We start from the raw sequence: 17,545 nt of genomic DNA, 5'->3' as shown, positions 1-17,545 counted from the left end.
TGAGCGAAAAGCTTTAAGTGAACTTAAATCTCGAGGGTTAAGGATATGGTATTGTTTCATTTGTATCCCAAAATAGAAACCGTACAGCCAAACATTTACAGGACTATTTTGAGCTTGGTGTTTCATTCCTGATAACCTTCATCGTACGAGGGTTACTGGGGCATTTGAATTAAGCACTTATTTCGAAGTCCAGTGCAGTGTACCCTGCACTGCAGTCGAGCCAAGATGCCTCAGAATAAGTTATGCAATTTGCACAATGCAACTCATCTAACTTATTTCAAGCTAGAGCACAGTCAGTTCAGAAGTATACATGCAAATTTGAATGCATTTTAATGCCATCCGTGTGGATGAAACTGCTAAAAATGATCCACAAAACTAATCTTTTAGTTGAAGCACACAGTGCTACGTTAGATGTTGAGAGGGGTAACATTGAACAACTTCTTTAAGGTATTCAAAAGATCAATGGGACACAATCCTCTGACTACAAATCAGTAGCACAGGGTATTGACATTTCATCTTGAGTTTTCTGTCAGTTGCAGTCTAATGTCTCAACCTATGCAGAAAGGCACTACCAAGTCAATAGTTTTTTGTTATTATTGACTCCATGAAATCTGGTCCTACGTGTCAATTTGAGTCACTGTGACACATCTGTACCCTTTTTTGATTTCTTTGGGAGTTCAGCAACTGAAGAGGTGAAGATCTATACTCAGCAGCAGAACAGTTTCAACAAAGGTATAACAACAAAATTTCAAGTGATCTCTGTGCTGAGATCATCTTGCTGAAACATATACATTCCACCAAATTTAAGTTGGATGGCAGGTCAAAGGAACTACTTTAAGAAATATTTGATCTTGACTTGCCAACTGCATTTCCTAATATTACAATTGCATTACTTATTTTTGTCGGTCTCCCTGCATCAGTGGCTCCAGGGTGAATGAACATTCAACATGTTAAAACAAGTAAAGAACTATCATTGTTCTACAATGGGACAAAAGTGTTTGAATAGGCTCACGGTGTCTAACAGTGTTGTTGCATGTAAATTAGATTTTTCTTCAATTATAAACAAGGCTGCACACAACAAAGCCAGGAAAGCATCCCTAAAATAAAGAGATTTGCTTGCAGTGGAAGCTCACAATTAATGTTATATTTTTAATGTACATGCTATTGGTATAATGACTTAATTGTTAATAAATAAATGTCTCAACTGTTCATTTCATTTATTGTTTTGGCTTTAGTATTAACCTATGGATGAGAAGTGAGATACACTGGGGTGTGGGGCCTCTAAACTCAAAGTGGCCCAGACCTATGTCATTCTCTGATAGGGTATGTCTCCAGGATTGTGTAAATCAATTAGCAGAAAAATGAGATTTGTTTTCATTTGTTGAGAAGCATTCATTCATCCAGACTGGGCTCTGCCAACAGCCTTAGAAGATGAACGTAGATTCTTTGGAGATACACAATTTTAAGTTAGCTGGGACAACAGCATTTCATTTTCCTGCCGAAAGGAAAAGGTGGGAGGGAGATAATATGTGGGAAATAATTAGTGTCTTGTTGATAATGGGAGGACAGGAAAACAAAACCCTTAGCTATGTATAATTCTGTTTGGCAGGTTGTTCAGCTGAAGGAACTTCTGGCAGTGCGTCATTCTGTCTTTGTGGTGGGAAATGCAGGCACAGGAAAGAGCAAGGTACCATAGATGGCACATTTTCTGTCTGTCTTTATAAAGAGTATTTCATTTGTTCATGGAGAGAAATAGCCCCTTTTTCCCAGCAGCGGTGATAAGAAGTGCAGGCACAAACCCCAACATTAAAGTGTAGATTTGTCTCCTACATATTGCTTGCATGACTCAAAATGAAAATAGTCATGGCACTGAATAATGGAAACTATATTTGGCAAATAGGTTTGAATATTTGTTTTGGAATGTCAAGAAGAAGGGCTTTGTGAGATTACTAGGCTAGAAGAGTGGGCCTAGATTGCTTTAATCCCAGAATAGTAGCTGAATATTTTTGAAAGATGGCAGCCTTACATCTCAGCTACTAAATGTTGACAATCATTATGCAATGCCATTTCTTTAATAGGCAGTAAGAAAGTCTAGGTGTAATGCTCATTATTGTATATACTCCTCATTTTATCTAAGGGAATCTGAGGCTTAGAGAGATGAAAACACTTGCCTAAAGTCACACAGGGAGAGTCTGGTGGAGCTGGGAACTAAACACCGATTTATTGATTCCCAGTTCAGTGGTTTGAGTACAAGTCCTGCCTCAGCTGAATTTCTTCTTTGGACCAGCTTCCTGTGGTTTACTGGAAAGAAGCCTTAGCAGTATTGTCAAACTAGGATTCCCTCTAGTCACTTCTGTCTGTTCTGTGAGAGGCTGGTGATAAAGCAGGGCAGAGAAGAGGGAGCTCAGGAAAACCAAGACAGCTGTGGATGTGGGTTGACAGATCTGTCATTTTTAACAAACGGTAAAGAAGCTAGGAGCTTTTTATTTGGCATTTGAGGTTGAGTTACTAAGTCACATACTTTGATCTTTTTCTCTCCTGCTTTTCAGGTTCTGAGAACTCTGAACCAAACATATGTGAACATGAAGCAAAAGCTTGTGTGGAATGACCTAAACCCCAAAGCTGTAACTACTGATGAGCTGTTTGGCTTTATACATCATGCAACCCGGGAGTGGAAAGATGGCTAGTAGCAGATGATCTTACTTTCATCACTAAGATCTGTGTGTCAGAGGGGTAGCTGTGTTAGTCTGTAACTGCAAAAACAGCAAGAAGTCCTGTGGCACCTTAAAGACTAATGGAAATTTTGGAGCATAAGCTTTCATGGGCAAAGACCCACTTCATCAGATGCATGAGTGGGGATTCCAGAGGAGGGTCTAACTATACAGGCTCATGAAAAGGAGGGAGTCCCGGTCAAGAGCAAAGCCAGAGTTGACACGGTCAATTCAGTCAGGGAGGATGTGGCACATTGGCAGCAGCTAATGTGGAGGTGTGAACATCAAGACAGGAGAAAGTAATTGGCCACCCACTTCCCATCTCTGTTCAATCCTTGGCTGATGGTGTCAAATTTGCAAATGAATTGCAGCTCTGTAGTTTCTCTTTGGAGTCTGTTTTTGGAGTGTTTTTTGTTGCAGCATGGCTACTTTTAAATCTGTATAGTCCTCCACAAAGGGTGAAAAAACAAGTTGTGAGAGTGCCTACCAATCAAGGTGCCCAGTGCAAGGAGCTATAAATATATATTTCCATTCAGAGAGATTTGGGGGCAGGGCAGAGATGGCCTTGGGAAGAGTGGAACAGAGAGTGAGTGATCCCTTGCTATGGACCTGTGGTCAGGTCCACCTGGAGATCAAAGGTGCCAAAGTGGAGGAGAGGGAGTGATCCTGAGGACTGCAGCAGCGGTTCAGCAGCTTTCTTCCTAGTTCCCATGGACACACTTGTACCTAGCCCATGTAATGGAATTGATGCAGTGTAAAGAATCTCTCTCTCAAACCAGAAATCAGTCATTATTATATTCTTTAAATCGAGTAAAGTTGCTCTCTCATCTGCTCAGTGAACATAGCTCTTTAATTTGAATGGCTGTTTAATAAGCAACCGGAATGAAACCTGTTCTTATCCTGTGATAAATTTTTTTGTTTTTAATGAGTCAGTAATATTTCAGGAGCCTTATTTGTTCCAAAAGGTTGCATTGAAGCACCATATTTATTGGATTTTATTTAAACATAATTTGCAGGTCTCTTCTCATTTCTTCTAAGAGAGCAGGCTAATATTACCCACGATGGACCAAAATGGATCATCCTAGATGGAGATATAGATCCTATGTGGATTGAGTCGCTAAATACGGTCATGGATGATAACAAGGTGAGTAACAGCAAAACCAATCCAGTGGCTCTTCCTCTATCAAATTTTATGTGTTTTCTGTGTGTATTTATATTTTTCCAGTACAAGGACTTTGTCATTCCTGGAGTTTAACCTTCTCTTTTCATCTTCTCCATTGCTAATTAATGCTATGCCGGTTGGTAATCACCTTCTGTTCTTTATACCTGATCCTACACAATGGAGATGTTGAACGTCATTCTGTCTGCACTATAAAGGTATATGCAGCATCCAGTGAATATATATGTGCAATGAGATTTACAAGTGTACTCTGAGATATGACTCAAAGTGCCTACCAAAATATAGTCGGCTGTAGCCACACAAACCCTTTTAGAAGGGGCATGTAAATGACACGGATTGGAACTGTTTAATGAGGCACTGACATGAATATTCAGTTCCTCATTAGCATAATGGCAGCCATTCTGTGGCGGGCTCTTTGAAATAAACCCCAGGCTTCGAAATTCCCTTATTCCCTAAACGAATTTGGAATAAGGGAATTTCAAAGTCTGAGGTTTATTTGGAAGCACCCGTGTCTGTACAGTCAGTCTGTGTTTCGAAAGCAGCACTTTCAAAGCATGACTGGCCCTCATTCTGCTAATGAGGTGCTGAATATTCATGTCAGAGCCTCATTAAACAGTTCCAATCCCTGTCATTTACATGCCCCTTCCAAAAGGGCGGGGTAGTATGACCACAGCCATAATGATTATTAATGTTAATAATTGACATTTGCAGACGACATTCGAAAATCTCAAGCAGTTTTATAAACAGTCCTAAATCAAGCCTAGCAACACTTCTGTGAGTTTAGTTAGTAATATTAAACCTGATGCCCAAAAAATTGTATGTGACTTGCCTAATCAAGTTAGCAAAAGAATCAGGGATAGAATAGAAACGTCTAACTTGCAGTCCTAACAACAGTTGCTACAATGCAAGGAAACGACAGTATTTGCTACAAGAAGTGTTGCAATATAATTAAATAAATTCTAAACTGAATTTAAGAAACATGCTTTTATTTCATACCTGATCTATATATACTCTCTTCACTTTTTAAGATTAAATGACTTGTGAAAATTGTCTTGACATGTTATAATGATCTGTAATGTATAGACACCATTTTAAAAAAAGTTATATGGATTCTGCCATCTATAAAAATTAACTGAACTGACAAACATTTGGTATGCCATAAAGTGCAGCCTCTGATTTGTACTCTTTTTATTTTAAATAATTTTTTTGGTCTCACATTTTAATTTTGGAAGAATCCTTTCATATCCAGATTCATTCTCAAGGGTTTGTGCATGTGCTTGTATGTACTATATACTGTAAATCTACATAGGTCTATAATATGCACAGGCCTATCAAAAAAGCAGTCCAGTAGCACTTTAAAGACTAACAAAATAATTTATTAGGTGATGAGCTTTCATGGGACAGATCCACTTCTTCAGTCTTTAGAGTGCTACTGGATTGCTTTTTTGTTTTGATCGTATATAGACTAGCACAGCTATCTCTCTGTTACTATGCGCAGGCCCGTTCATGTTTGCCTTTTAGAATGCATGTCTCAGATTGCTTTTGTTCAGTGTTTTATCTGTGATGTTTAGGTGCTGACCCTTGCTAGCAATGAACGTGTCTCTCTAACTCCATCAATGAGGTTGCTGTTTGAGATACACCATTTAAAAACAGCTACCCCAGCTACAGTGTCTAGAGCAGGGATTCTTTATGTAAATCCTCAGGACCTTGGTTGGAATCCGTGAGTATTTTATCTTTTAAAGATCTTATACCTAAAACACTATTATCAGCTAGCTTGATAGGAATAGAATCCATTCATTTACGCGATTGTTTAATTATTGTAGTTATAATTTAATGTAATTTACTATGTACAAATATTTGCACACGTGTGCATGCATGCAGTAAAAAGTTGTCAGCACTGGGATTATCTGTTCTATATTGCATTTATCCTTTATATCCCTGGCTTATTTGTTCTTCTCAATCTGAGCTGTTCTGAATCTGATTCTCTGCTATTTACAGTGCAAGGTTGGCAGCTGCAAGAGATAGGTCTCAAGCTGTGAAGTGACTAGAGACATTTGTCAGAATTTTTAACCATCCACCTGTTTTGCTCCACTGGTGCCTATTATGGAAAAAAGTTATGAGAGATGCCAGTTCCAACTTCCCATTTGTTTTCTGAATCATATTTTTCTCTTCATTGACTTATTTTCGAAACATGAATCTGTGAAAATTGATTACAAAAATATGGGCATGCAATCAAAATTTGAAACATAAACAATAAATTTTGATCACAAGTTAAAATGTGGGAAATTCCTACTCTCTCTCTCTCTCTCTCTCTCTCTCTCATTTGTATTATAGTTGTGGCAAGCAATCACACGTGACATTGGACCTCATTGTGCTCACTGCTGTACAAACATATATTATGAGTGTCACAGAAGAAATATAGCGAACATGGTAATTTGTCACTAGTGAGAGGTTGGTCTAAGTATGCAAGATGTCCAATGAGGAGAATGTATATCAGAGAGGGCTAACATTAACATATGGATGGAGTACTACACTAATAATCTTACAGTAACAATTGAGATTTATGGAGATGGATTTGGGAGGGGTGAGCCTGAAAAGTCAGGTACCAGAGTGGCCAATCTACGGGCTTGTCTACACTCGTAGTCTTCCCTCCATTCCTGGAAAAAAAAAACAAAAAAAAAAAACAAAAACAAAGTGTTCACACAGCTAAGCAAGATAATTTTGAGACCAGAGGATTTTTCCTTTGAAATAATTACTCCAGCTCTGCAAACCACTTTTGCCACCCACCTGCTTTCAAGGTCAAAAAGGAGTATGTGTGAACAAAGCACAGCTATTATTGGCTCATGTGAAGGCTCCTTTTGCAGTGCTGTAGCTGTGAACTGTCAATAAGAATTGTCCCTTTCGCAATGCTGTGGCTGTGTAAATGTGATTTTCTGACATTACTTACTGAGATATTAAAAAATCAAAATAATTAATGTTGGGGAAAAAAGCCTTAAATGTAGATATAACCTAACATAACATAGTGTTACCAGTTTAGAGAACATTTGGTTAATATTCCTGGACATCAGTCCCCCCCAGTGTGGGTTTCAAAGCTTTAACAGTGGCCAAATCCAGATCTTTTCCCAAGTGTTTATCAGTAGCTCCAAAAATGTAGTTAGCTGAACCTCAGGTGCAGCTGACATGATTAATATCATGGTAAGGAAGTTTAGGTATCTGTTATGGTTGGAAGTAGAGGATAAGTAAGTTTTTCTATAAACTACCAATAGATATACTTTGATCCTTCTAGCTGGGTCTCATCATGTAAATGATATAGAAAATAATTCTAACAAGTTAAATATAACTGGACAAAAATGAAGAGCAACAGAGAGGTAGCCATATTAGTTTTTACTCCAACAAAACAAAGCAGCAGAAATGTAGTACATTAAAGACTAACAAAATGAATTATTTGGTGATGAGCTTTCATGGTGTAATGCCAACAGACCCGGCTTGCTGGTGCCAGGGGTTGAACCTGCAATCACAGGGGCTAAAGCCCTGTGTTCTACCACATGAGCTAAAGGCTAGCTGGCTCTCACCCAAGGCTGTAGAGCAGAGACTTCACTCACCCTAGTACAAGGTCTCAGTGCCTCTGGGTACTATGTGCTTCCCTGGGCAAAGGAAGCACATCCCAAGCTTCTGAGACCTTCTAGCAATTAATCCCAGACAAGCTCCCAATTGTAATGCCAACAGACCCAGGTCGCCAGCACCACAGATTGAACCTGCAATCATAAGGGCTAAAGCCCTGTGCTCTACCACATGAGCTAAACCCCAAGCTGGCTCTCAGCCAAAGCTGTTGAGCAGAGACTTCACTCATCCTAGTATGAGGTCTCAGTGCCTCTGGGTACTACAATGGTACAGATCCACTTCATCAGATCAATTTCATTTCCAATACAGACTGACATAAGTACAGAGGGCCAAAAATAAAAATAAAAAATGCAAAAAAGAAACTGACAAACCAAATAGGATTGAAGGTGGGAGGATATTAGCTCATCATTAAATAAATCATTTTGTTAGTGTTTAAAGTGCTATAGTTCTGCTGCTTTGTTTTGTAGGACAAAACTGAATTAATTGTAACATTTGGATAGTTATATTTGTGAATGGCCTCTTCTTAAATAGAAGATAAAACCCTAACCCTTACTCCAGCAGCCTTGTGGTGTTCCAGCAGCACATCATCAATCAGGAAGTTGGCTAGACCTGGCATAGTTATATCACCTTCTTTCCTGCCCTCCTTACAGTAGAGGATGTGGTCAAGGATGCCACACTCTGCACAGCTGCCATAACAGCCCTTGGGATGGAATGGCATAATGAGCTCTGCTCAACAAATACAGCTGCAGTGGGTCTGGAATAGTGAAGTGGCAAAGTCAATAGATAGTATAAAACTATTTAAGATTCTTAAGTTCAAAGGCAAGTGTAAGAGGTTAGAGAGATCTCAGAAAACAGGGTGAGCTGGCAACTAAATGGCAAATGAAATTCAATGTTGATAAGTGCAAAGCAACATACACTGGAAAATATGATTCCAACTGTCCATAGGCAATGAAGGGTTCCAGATTAGCTAGTTCTACCCAAAATGGGGATCTTGGCGTTATCAGAGATAGTTCTTTGAAAAATTCATCTCGGTGTACAATTGTGGAGAAACTGGCTAACAGTATGTTAGGAACTACTAGAAAGGGGATAAAAATAAGACCTAAAATACTATAGTGCCATGATATGAATCCATGGTGCACCTACACCTTGAATGCTGTGTCCAGTTCTGATTGCCCCATCTCAAAAAAGGAGGACATCTAATATGATCAGGGATATGGAATGGCTTCCATAGTAGGAGATACTAAAAACATTAAGGTGATTTGGCTGAGAAAATAAATGGCAAAGGGAGTTCTGATGAAGGTCTATGATGTCACATATGGGGTGGAAAAAATAAAAAAAAGTAGCATTATTTATCTTTACTCGCAATACACAACTAGGGTCATGCAATGAAATAAACAGACCACAGGTTTAATACAAAGAAGATGAAGTACCTTTTCACACAATACATAGCTTGTGGAACTCACTGCCATGGGATGTTGTAATGGCAAAAGTATAATCGGGTTCACAAAAGGACTAGGTAATTCATCGAGGATAGGTTCATCAATAGCTATTAGTCAAGATGGTCAGGGACACAGTCACCATGTGTTGTGTGATCCTAATCCTCTGACTATCAAAAATGGAAAATGAAATGTATAGGTTCATAAATTATCCTGTCATGAACCCTTCCCATGAAGTTCTGATAGGGGCTGCTGTCTGAGATAAGATCCAGGAAAGATAGGACAATGGTCTGACTCAGTATGGCAGCTTTTGTACTTATGTTTTTATTGTGTGGTCAACATTCATGTACCATTCCAAGCACTACTGTGAGTAACATGCCCCTTTTCTGCAACAGTGTACTGTTACAAGGGCTTGACTCTCATTCATTGTTTGGCAGAAGCTGGGAATGAGCAACAAGAGATGGCTCACTTGATGATTACCCAGTTCAGTCCATTCCTTCTATAGAACCTGGCACTGGCCGCTGTCAGAATATGGGATACTGGAGCTAGTGGACTTTTAGTCTGACTTAGTGTAGCTATTCTTATATTCTTGTTCAGCAAAGCGAAGGTGTTTGAAGTCAGAGAAGAAGAACTTCCTCCATTTTCGGCTTCTGCCCTACAAAATCTTCTGTCTTTCTATTTTGTTTTGCAGGTATGTTGCCAGTTGGATAGAAGCCAGAAGTCACCAGTCTGAAAAAGCTAATTTAACTATACTTTTTGATAAATATGTCCCTCCCTGCTTAGACCAGCTCAGAACAAACTTTAAAACGATCATCCCTATTCCTGAGAATAGTATGGTACAGGTAAGCATTAGAGTTATTTACTATATATTTCAGACTAAGCGTGCCTCTCTGATGGTGCTGCTTTTGTTCAATAACTCCTTTTAAACTGTAGGCTATGACCAAGAAATTTGGTATGAATCTTCCTCTTATCCTAACTTAAACCAAGGTCAAAAACATGGAGATATCTATATATATGTAGAACTGGAAGGGTCCTCTAGAGGTCATGGAGTTCAGATCCCTGCATTCCCAGCAGGACCTACCACCAACCCTGATGCATTTTTTTAATCTAACCTGCCCCAGAACCTTGAAAGACCCCCTCAAGAGCTGAGCTCACAACCCTGGGTTCACAAGGCCAATGCTCTAACCACTAAGATCTGGTTATGCTTGGAAAGTGGGAAATGTCTGAAATCTGAGGATTTTCCAGAATATGGAAAGGCGGGACAACATACTTCAGACTCACCCCTGGGGGCACTAAGCACAGGGAGCAGCCACACTGCAGAGTGATTGCTGGGGACAGCCACAGCAGGAAAATAGTGGCTGCGTAGAGATGGGGCTCTCGACCCTACTTTCTTCTGGATGGGCAACTCCCCCTCCATGCCCAACAGGGGAAGCCCTACTGCTCCTCCACAACCCACCCCACCTCCAACATGATGGGGCCAGGAAACCAAGCACTGGCCCCTCCCCCAAGCACATGCTGGGACTGGTGATAGTGGTCTGAGCCCTCCATTGCTCAGGCTGAGATCTGGGGGAAAGAGCCTTGGTCCCAGACTCTCAGTCCCCCAGAGCTCAGATCAGGGCTGGGCCCAGTACTGCCACCCCAGATCTCACACTGGGAGCCAGGGCCTCATCTGACCCCCCCATAAGAAGAGGTGAGGAGAAACTAGGAACCATGGCCTGACCTGGCTCCCCAACCCAGGGACAGGCAAGGGGACCAGGAGCCACAGACCAAACTGCCACCCTCCCACAGGGCAGGAGGGGGCTGGGAGCCATGTCCACCCACACCTTTTGAGGACAAGCATGGGAGGCCAGGATCCATGGCCTGACCTCCACCCACTCCCACCTAGGGACAGGCAGAGAAGCCAGGAGCAGGAAAAAAACCCTTCAGTTAAGGGATCTGAGCAATACCAGGTATATCTGCTAGTATTAAAATATAGATCAGGGAGTATAGATACCAAAATTCCTAAAGCCTGTCCTAAATATACAGTCTAATTTGTGTTGCACATGAAGCCACTCTGTTAAAATAGATGTGTCTGAAAAATGTGTAAAGCTAATAGCTTCTACATTTACTTTTTCATAAAAAAATGTGTGAAACATGGACCCATTTTTGGAACTCTGCCTCTCGCTGTGATTATTGGGAGTGGGGAAGGAGCCAGAGATCCAAAGGCATTCATTCTCCTGTTGGGGGCTATTGTAGGGGGGTCTATTGTAACAAGAAGAACTATTTTGGGGTTTGTGACACTTGACTGAGATCCAGGGCATATGAGTGCTAATCTTGCCTCTGCCAAAGACTTCCTGTTTGATCTTGGGCAAATCAGTTACTCTTTCTGTGCTGCCATTCTGTATGTCTAAAATGGGGATAATAGTTCCCAACTTCACAGGGAGATTCATCTGCCTTTGTGAAATACTAAAATACCCCAGTGATGAGGGACAGATAAACAACTATAAAGAGAGAAAAATCCAGTTTGTTGCTGTGCAGTAAAACAAGTTTGGTACCAATTATTGAGTGACAGAGAAGGATAAAATTAAATAGCTGTTTTCTTCACTGAACACCAGTTAGCCAACATACAATGCTTCTGCTACTGTAAATCCTTATGTACATGAATAATTTTATGCATGCAAGTCATCTTTACTACTCAGAGGCTACGTCTACACTTGCCCCCTTCTTTGAAGGTGGGTGGGAATGGTAAATCAGGGTGGTGGGAGATTACTAATGAAGTATTGTGTTGAATACACAGCACTTCATTCGGCAAATTCTCCCCCAGAGCAACTTTGAAGTGTCAAACTTCAAAGTGCCAGCATGCTGTGTAGCCATGGGCACTTTGAAATTTTGGGGGAGTAAAGTTACTTGAAAGTGTGTGCAGTACATGGCATGCCAGCACTTTGAAGTTTGATTCTTTGAAGTTGCCTCATGGGAGGATTTGCCCAATGAAGTGCTGCATATTCATGGCAGCACTTTACTGGCAATCTCCCATCACCCTTCGAAGGGGGCAAGTGTAGACATAGCCAGAATGTTTTGAAAGATCATAAAGTGGAGGTCATAAAGATCATAAATAGGAGAAAAGATCATAAATAGGAGAAAAGAGTGCAGCCATGTAATAAAGATGCATCCAAACATATACACCTGCATGTAGTTGTTTTCTAAATTTCAAATACTTCACTTTATATTTTTTGTCGAGATGGTTGGAGAAATTTTGTCAGAACCACATTTCATTAGTATATGTGGCTCTGGTGAAGTTGAAATGCTTGGGCAAAATTTTGTTTTGGAAGAAAGAGAGAAAAAGTTCTGACCATGCCAAAGCATTCTATTTTGACATTTTCAAAACTAAACAGTTCAGTCTTTTAGTTTGAAACTATTTTTTTCATTAAAAAAGTTATTTGACACAAAATGTGAGCATACAGAATTTTTCTTTGTGGAGAGTTCTGAAAAGTTTGGATTTTATGTCAATTTGGAATGGAGCCAAATCCTGAAATCCTTTTTGAAATGAAACTTCCATTCTCCTCACAGCTTTGTTTGTAGCTTTAGTGCTATTTTAAAGTAATATTCCTTCATGGAATAATAAGTTGATATACATGGTTAGCTTGAACCCTGAAATTACTCTGATTGGAAGAATTGCAAAAAGCTTATTAGATTATACAATATTTCACTATTTTTGTTGTGTGCTTCTGTATGTTGATCAATTATCTTTAGGAATAAATTGAAATATATGTCTGAACATCAATTCTTTTTCTGTAGTGGGAATGCTTAGCAAGGGTTTTTAGACATGCCCATTGTTTCCAGAAAAGAGGTTCTGTTCTGTCTATATTCTATGTCTACACTAACCCCAAACTTTGAAATGGCCATGTAAATGGCCATTTTGAAGTTTACTAATGAAGTGCTGAAATACATATTCAGCGCCTCATTAGCATGCGGGCGGCTGCGGCACTTCAAAATTGACACAGCTCACCGCTGCGCGGCTCGTCCCAACGGGGCTCCTTTTCGAAAGGACCCCACCTACTTCGAAGTCCCCTTATTCCTATGAGCAGATGGGAATAAGGGGACTTCGAAGTAGGTGGGGTCATTTCGAAAAGGAGCCCCATTGGGATGAGCCACGCGGCGGGCCGCATCAATTTCGAAATGCTGCGGCCGCCCACATGCTAATGAGGCACTGAATATGTATTTCAGCACTTCATTAGTAAACTTCGAAATGGCCATTTACATGGCCATTTCGAAGTTTAGGGCTAGCGTAGACAAGGCCAGGATGTCCTTAAATCTGTCCTTTGAAAGGTATGGCACAGAACACATTTCAGAGATTACAGAAGAGGGGCATAGTGGATAATTTAGTGCTGGAGGGATTCTGCAATTATACTATGGTTCCAAGTGCAACAATTGCAGAATTCCCCCAGGACTAAACTTATTTCTTGTATTTTTTTAAGAGACTTGAAAAGTCATTAGACATATTTTGGATTGGTTTTTTGATTTGTTTCGGGTTTTTTTTTTGCAATTTTCTACTAATAGTGTAGACATGAAAAAATATTACAGGCAGCTATACCATCGCATAATAAACTTTTCGCAACGGTTCCTCATTTTCCTTCCTTTAATGCCAGCCTCCTTTTCTTGCATGATATAGTCATGATTGCTGTATACTTTGTTCTTCTGGTCAGTACATTATGTTGTTCCTGAGGCTTAGGCTTTGTCTGCACTGGCACTTTTGTGGTTCAGGGGTGTGAAAAGACATATTCTTGAATGACTAAAGTTTTAATGACAAAAAGTACTGGCATGGACAGCACTTTGTCTGCGGGAGCCACACTTGCAGTGATGAAGCTACCTCTCCTTCTTGTGAGTGATTTTATTTTGTCAGCTAGAGAGCTTTCTCCCTGTGATAAAGAGCAGCCACATGATACACCTTAGAGTAGCGTAGCTGTAAAACACCCATGCTATTGTAAGGTGCATGGTATAAACATAGCCTCAGAGTCACCATCACTACCCTTGGAAGCAGGATTCAAAGATGTTCACTGTTTTGTTTTCGTGTTTTTTTTTAAGACTCTTTGTTCCTTGTTGGATTGTTTGCTGACCCCTGAAAATGTGCCTCCTGACTGCCCAAGAGAGCTCTGTGAGATTTACTTTGTCTTCGCATGTGTTTGGGCATTTGGTGGAGGACTCTTTCAAGATCAGGTATGCTAGAGAGCCATTTGCACAACCAAATTATTTTGCTGTGCGTTGAAGAAGTATAGGGCTAAATTGTAGTGATGGTAGGGGAGTGCAGAGATTCTGTCCTTGTGGGTGCTTCTGCAAATGCCTCATCTGAGGTAGGCATGTTGCATCTTAGAGCCAGAACAGCCAGGGGTCATTGTACCTAGGTTATGGTGTGAGACTCCATTGTGCAAGAGATTCTACAAACATAAAACAAAAGGACTGTCCTTCTTGCAAGGGTGAGACAGGCACTTCACTAATATCAGCTCAGATCTGGTGGCACATGGCTATGGCCCAGCTTACAATTTTCTTCTGCTGCTCTGTGGAGAGCCATTGTCTTCATTTTCCTGGAGCATTAACAGCACTGAAAGAGTGCAATGACTGATTCCTGCATGGAGGCCAAACGGGAGTGAAGAGGTATATTCATTCCAGTGCATAGTGGTACATATTTCCTCTAATGGAGACTGTTCCTGAGAGCTTTCATGAGGATCCATCACATGCTGTGGGAAAAATGCTTTGTTGGATAATAGCCTCAAAAAGCCTTCTGTTTGAGATCAAGATGTCTCCTAGTCCTTGGAATTTTCTGTCCTGAAAATTCTGGAATTTAATACCTTTGTATGAAAAGTTAACATGACTGAATTGGCACCATTTGAGTACAAATAAGGTGAACACCTTGTACAAATAAGCAGCCTGACCTTCCTCTCTTCCCTACTGTTATCTTGTTTGGAATCATCGAGTTTAGGAAGAAATTGCTTGAACACAGAGAGCTCCAGTTGTCAGTATTCCATGTATTCCATCCCACACTACGGACTAGAGCCAACCAAAACCATCGAGGCTAAGCCTCCTAATGCTCCAACTCAGTTACCAGGACAGCAATCAGCTCTATCACTATGACAACCCAATGCTTCCTGCCCTCAAAATGGATGTGTGATGGAGTGTACACACATCCAAGATGTAAAGGAGGAATTTGTGTAGACAGGAAGAAGAAGGAAGTGCCCCAGCTAGACTGATGACAGCTGTTATGTCTTTTGCCATCAGAAGCCTGGGTAAAATTCTTTCCTTGGAAGATGAGGCTAAACTCAGCAGCTAAGTGGTCTTTAGGGGCTCTTTAGAGTTCTTTCTGCCTTCCCCTGGACAGTTGTTCTTGGACAGTTTAAAAAAAAAAGTGAGGGCCTGACTGAAGCAATTCAGCCCTCTAATCTTGCTACTGTTTACATTTGAGCTACATTTAACTGCATGCTTCTTGGTGGTGAATAGCGAACGGGTAATAGGTATCTGATTTCAGTCTTCAAAGGAGTGGCACCTGCTAACTATCAGCCAATTCAGTCTGAAAGTCCAGAAGGCCTCAGATCAGTGCAGTTTGGGAGCTCCTGATTATTACAGCTATATTAGGTTTTGTATTTTTGGTGTATATCTGCAATGTACGTGTAGAATCTTTTTTTAAAATATGCACCTGCATTTATAAATTAATAGTTTTTTCCTATAGACGTAACATGGTAGGCCATAGCATCTTAAAGAACTAAACAAACATATTATAATCTTTCTATAGCTTTCAGATTATCGAGCCAAATTCAGCTGCTGGTGGCTCAAGGAGATGAAAGCAGTGAAGTTTCCATCCCAGGGTACAATTTTTGATTATTACCTTGATCCAAAGACAAGGAAGTTCTTGACGTGGACTGATAAAGTTCCAAAATTTGATATGGATTCAGAAACACCTTTACAGGTACAATCAATCAATCAAATAAATAAACTAAAAGCATGTATGGATGACCGTTGTTTTTGTAGACTTTTGTTATCGTTAATATTACTATCCTCTTAGAAGTCTGAAAATAGCATTTTCCAATTATTAGAATATGGATGGATCTTTGTTTTTTGTGTCCATACAACAATTTCTGAGTGACTTGGGGATAACAACACTTTGCATTTACATACTACTGCACAAACATAAATTAGTTGACTCAGTATCCAATCAAATAATGTCTTATTTCATCTTTATTTCATAGATAAGGAAACTGAGCTATGAAGTCAATTTAACGATGTGGCCAGCATTATCCCAGTTTTTAACAAACATTTTATATAGTACCTGATTCAAGGCAGACCTCTGTGGAACCTCACGAGATAAATCTGCCTCTCCCAAATTTGATAGCAAAGCATCTGTAATTGCTCTTTGACTTCTGAGAGCATCATTTCACGTATGCACAAAATCAAACCTTGGAAGATTAACCCTTAGCAGGTCGATCTTCTGTGTTAGTGTCATTAACAATGGTTTGCTGTCAAACTAAGAAGAGGGGTATTAATGGATTCCACAGGGGTCTTTCTGGGATATGATACTATTTGATTAATGATTTGGATGATGGAGTGGAGAGTATGTGTCATAAAATTTGCGGATAACACCAAACTGGAAAGGGTTGCTAACACTTCGGAGGACAGAATTAGGATTCAAAATAACCTGGACAAATTAGAGATTTGGTTTGAAATCCAAAAGATGGAACTAAACATTGGGCAGGTGCAAAGTGCTAAACATAGGAAAGAAAAATGCACAACTACATAGTGGGAAAGAAGCAGCTAAGTGGTAGTGTGGCTGAGAAGACTCTGGGGGTGGCGTGAGTAACAAACTGAACAGGAGTCAGCAATAAGATACATTTGCAAAATTGGCTATTATAATTCTGGTATGCATTAACAAAAGTGTTGAAGGTAAGGCATGAGAAGAAATTGTTTCATTCTACTAAGCTGGGTACCTCCCACCACCAAGTTAACTCTTCCTCCTCCCCCACATTCTGCCTATGCTGTTTCGTCAACTACCTTTTCTCCATACTAATAGTTCTGGATATCTAGTGTGGTGGGACAGAGTAGGTTTGATTGAGGGTGTGATAAAACTCTGGTGTTTCTAAAAAGTTAGTACTAAGGTTGTGGTGGATAGTTTGTGGTATACAGTAGTTGTGTTTGTGATAAAGTGTTGCCTGTACGTAGAAGAGTAGAAAGCAAGATCTTCTAGTTAACTTTTAATTTCCTTATTTTGTATGTTTCTGTATCAGATATGTTACATCTGTAGCAATCACTAATGCATCACAATCATTTTTTGTGAGTATGCATTTCCAAGGTTTTTTTTTTTAAGGCTATGTCTGCACTAGAAGCATCTTTCTACAGAAGTTTGGAAGAGAAGTTTCAACAAAACTTCTGTTGACAGATCATGTCCACACATAAAAACGGATCGATCTTTTGATCCACTGTGTTGAAAAAGTGCCCCCCCGGAGCATCTACACAGCTTTTGTGTTGCTTCTGTCGACAAAATGCATTTTGCGTGTAGATGCTCCATGAGTTTTGTCTACAAAACCCCAATTTTGTCTAGAAAACTCTCCAGTGTAGATACAGCCTAAACGATTAAA

At 40.1% G+C, this 17,545-nt stretch overlaps 1 protein-coding gene across 1 annotated transcript in view; it reads left to right on the top strand.

Annotated features, from left to right (window-relative positions):
- Nucleotides 1–17,545, top strand: part of DNAH11 (dynein axonemal heavy chain 11) — a 327,231-nt gene that overhangs the window by 143,702 nt on the left and 165,984 nt on the right. Inside the window, exons 39-45 of the mRNA XM_074984643.1 lie at nt 1,610–1,687; nt 2,550–2,682; nt 3,728–3,855; nt 5,463–5,611; nt 9,640–9,790; nt 14,010–14,141; nt 15,709–15,882. Coding sequence (XP_074840744.1) covers nt 1,610–1,687; nt 2,550–2,682; nt 3,728–3,855; nt 5,463–5,611; nt 9,640–9,790; nt 14,010–14,141; nt 15,709–15,882 — 945 coding nt within the window. The remainder of the gene's footprint in view (nt 1–1,609; nt 1,688–2,549; nt 2,683–3,727; nt 3,856–5,462; nt 5,612–9,639; nt 9,791–14,009; nt 14,142–15,708; nt 15,883–17,545) is intronic.

Source organism: Carettochelys insculpta, chromosome 2, assembly GCF_033958435.1.
Source record: "Carettochelys insculpta isolate YL-2023 chromosome 2, ASM3395843v1, whole genome shotgun sequence".
NCBI lineage: Eukaryota > Metazoa > Chordata > Testudines > Carettochelyidae > Carettochelys > Carettochelys insculpta.
The sequence above is the reverse complement of the archived record's forward strand: the minus strand, read 5'-3'. Positions and strand labels throughout refer to the sequence as shown.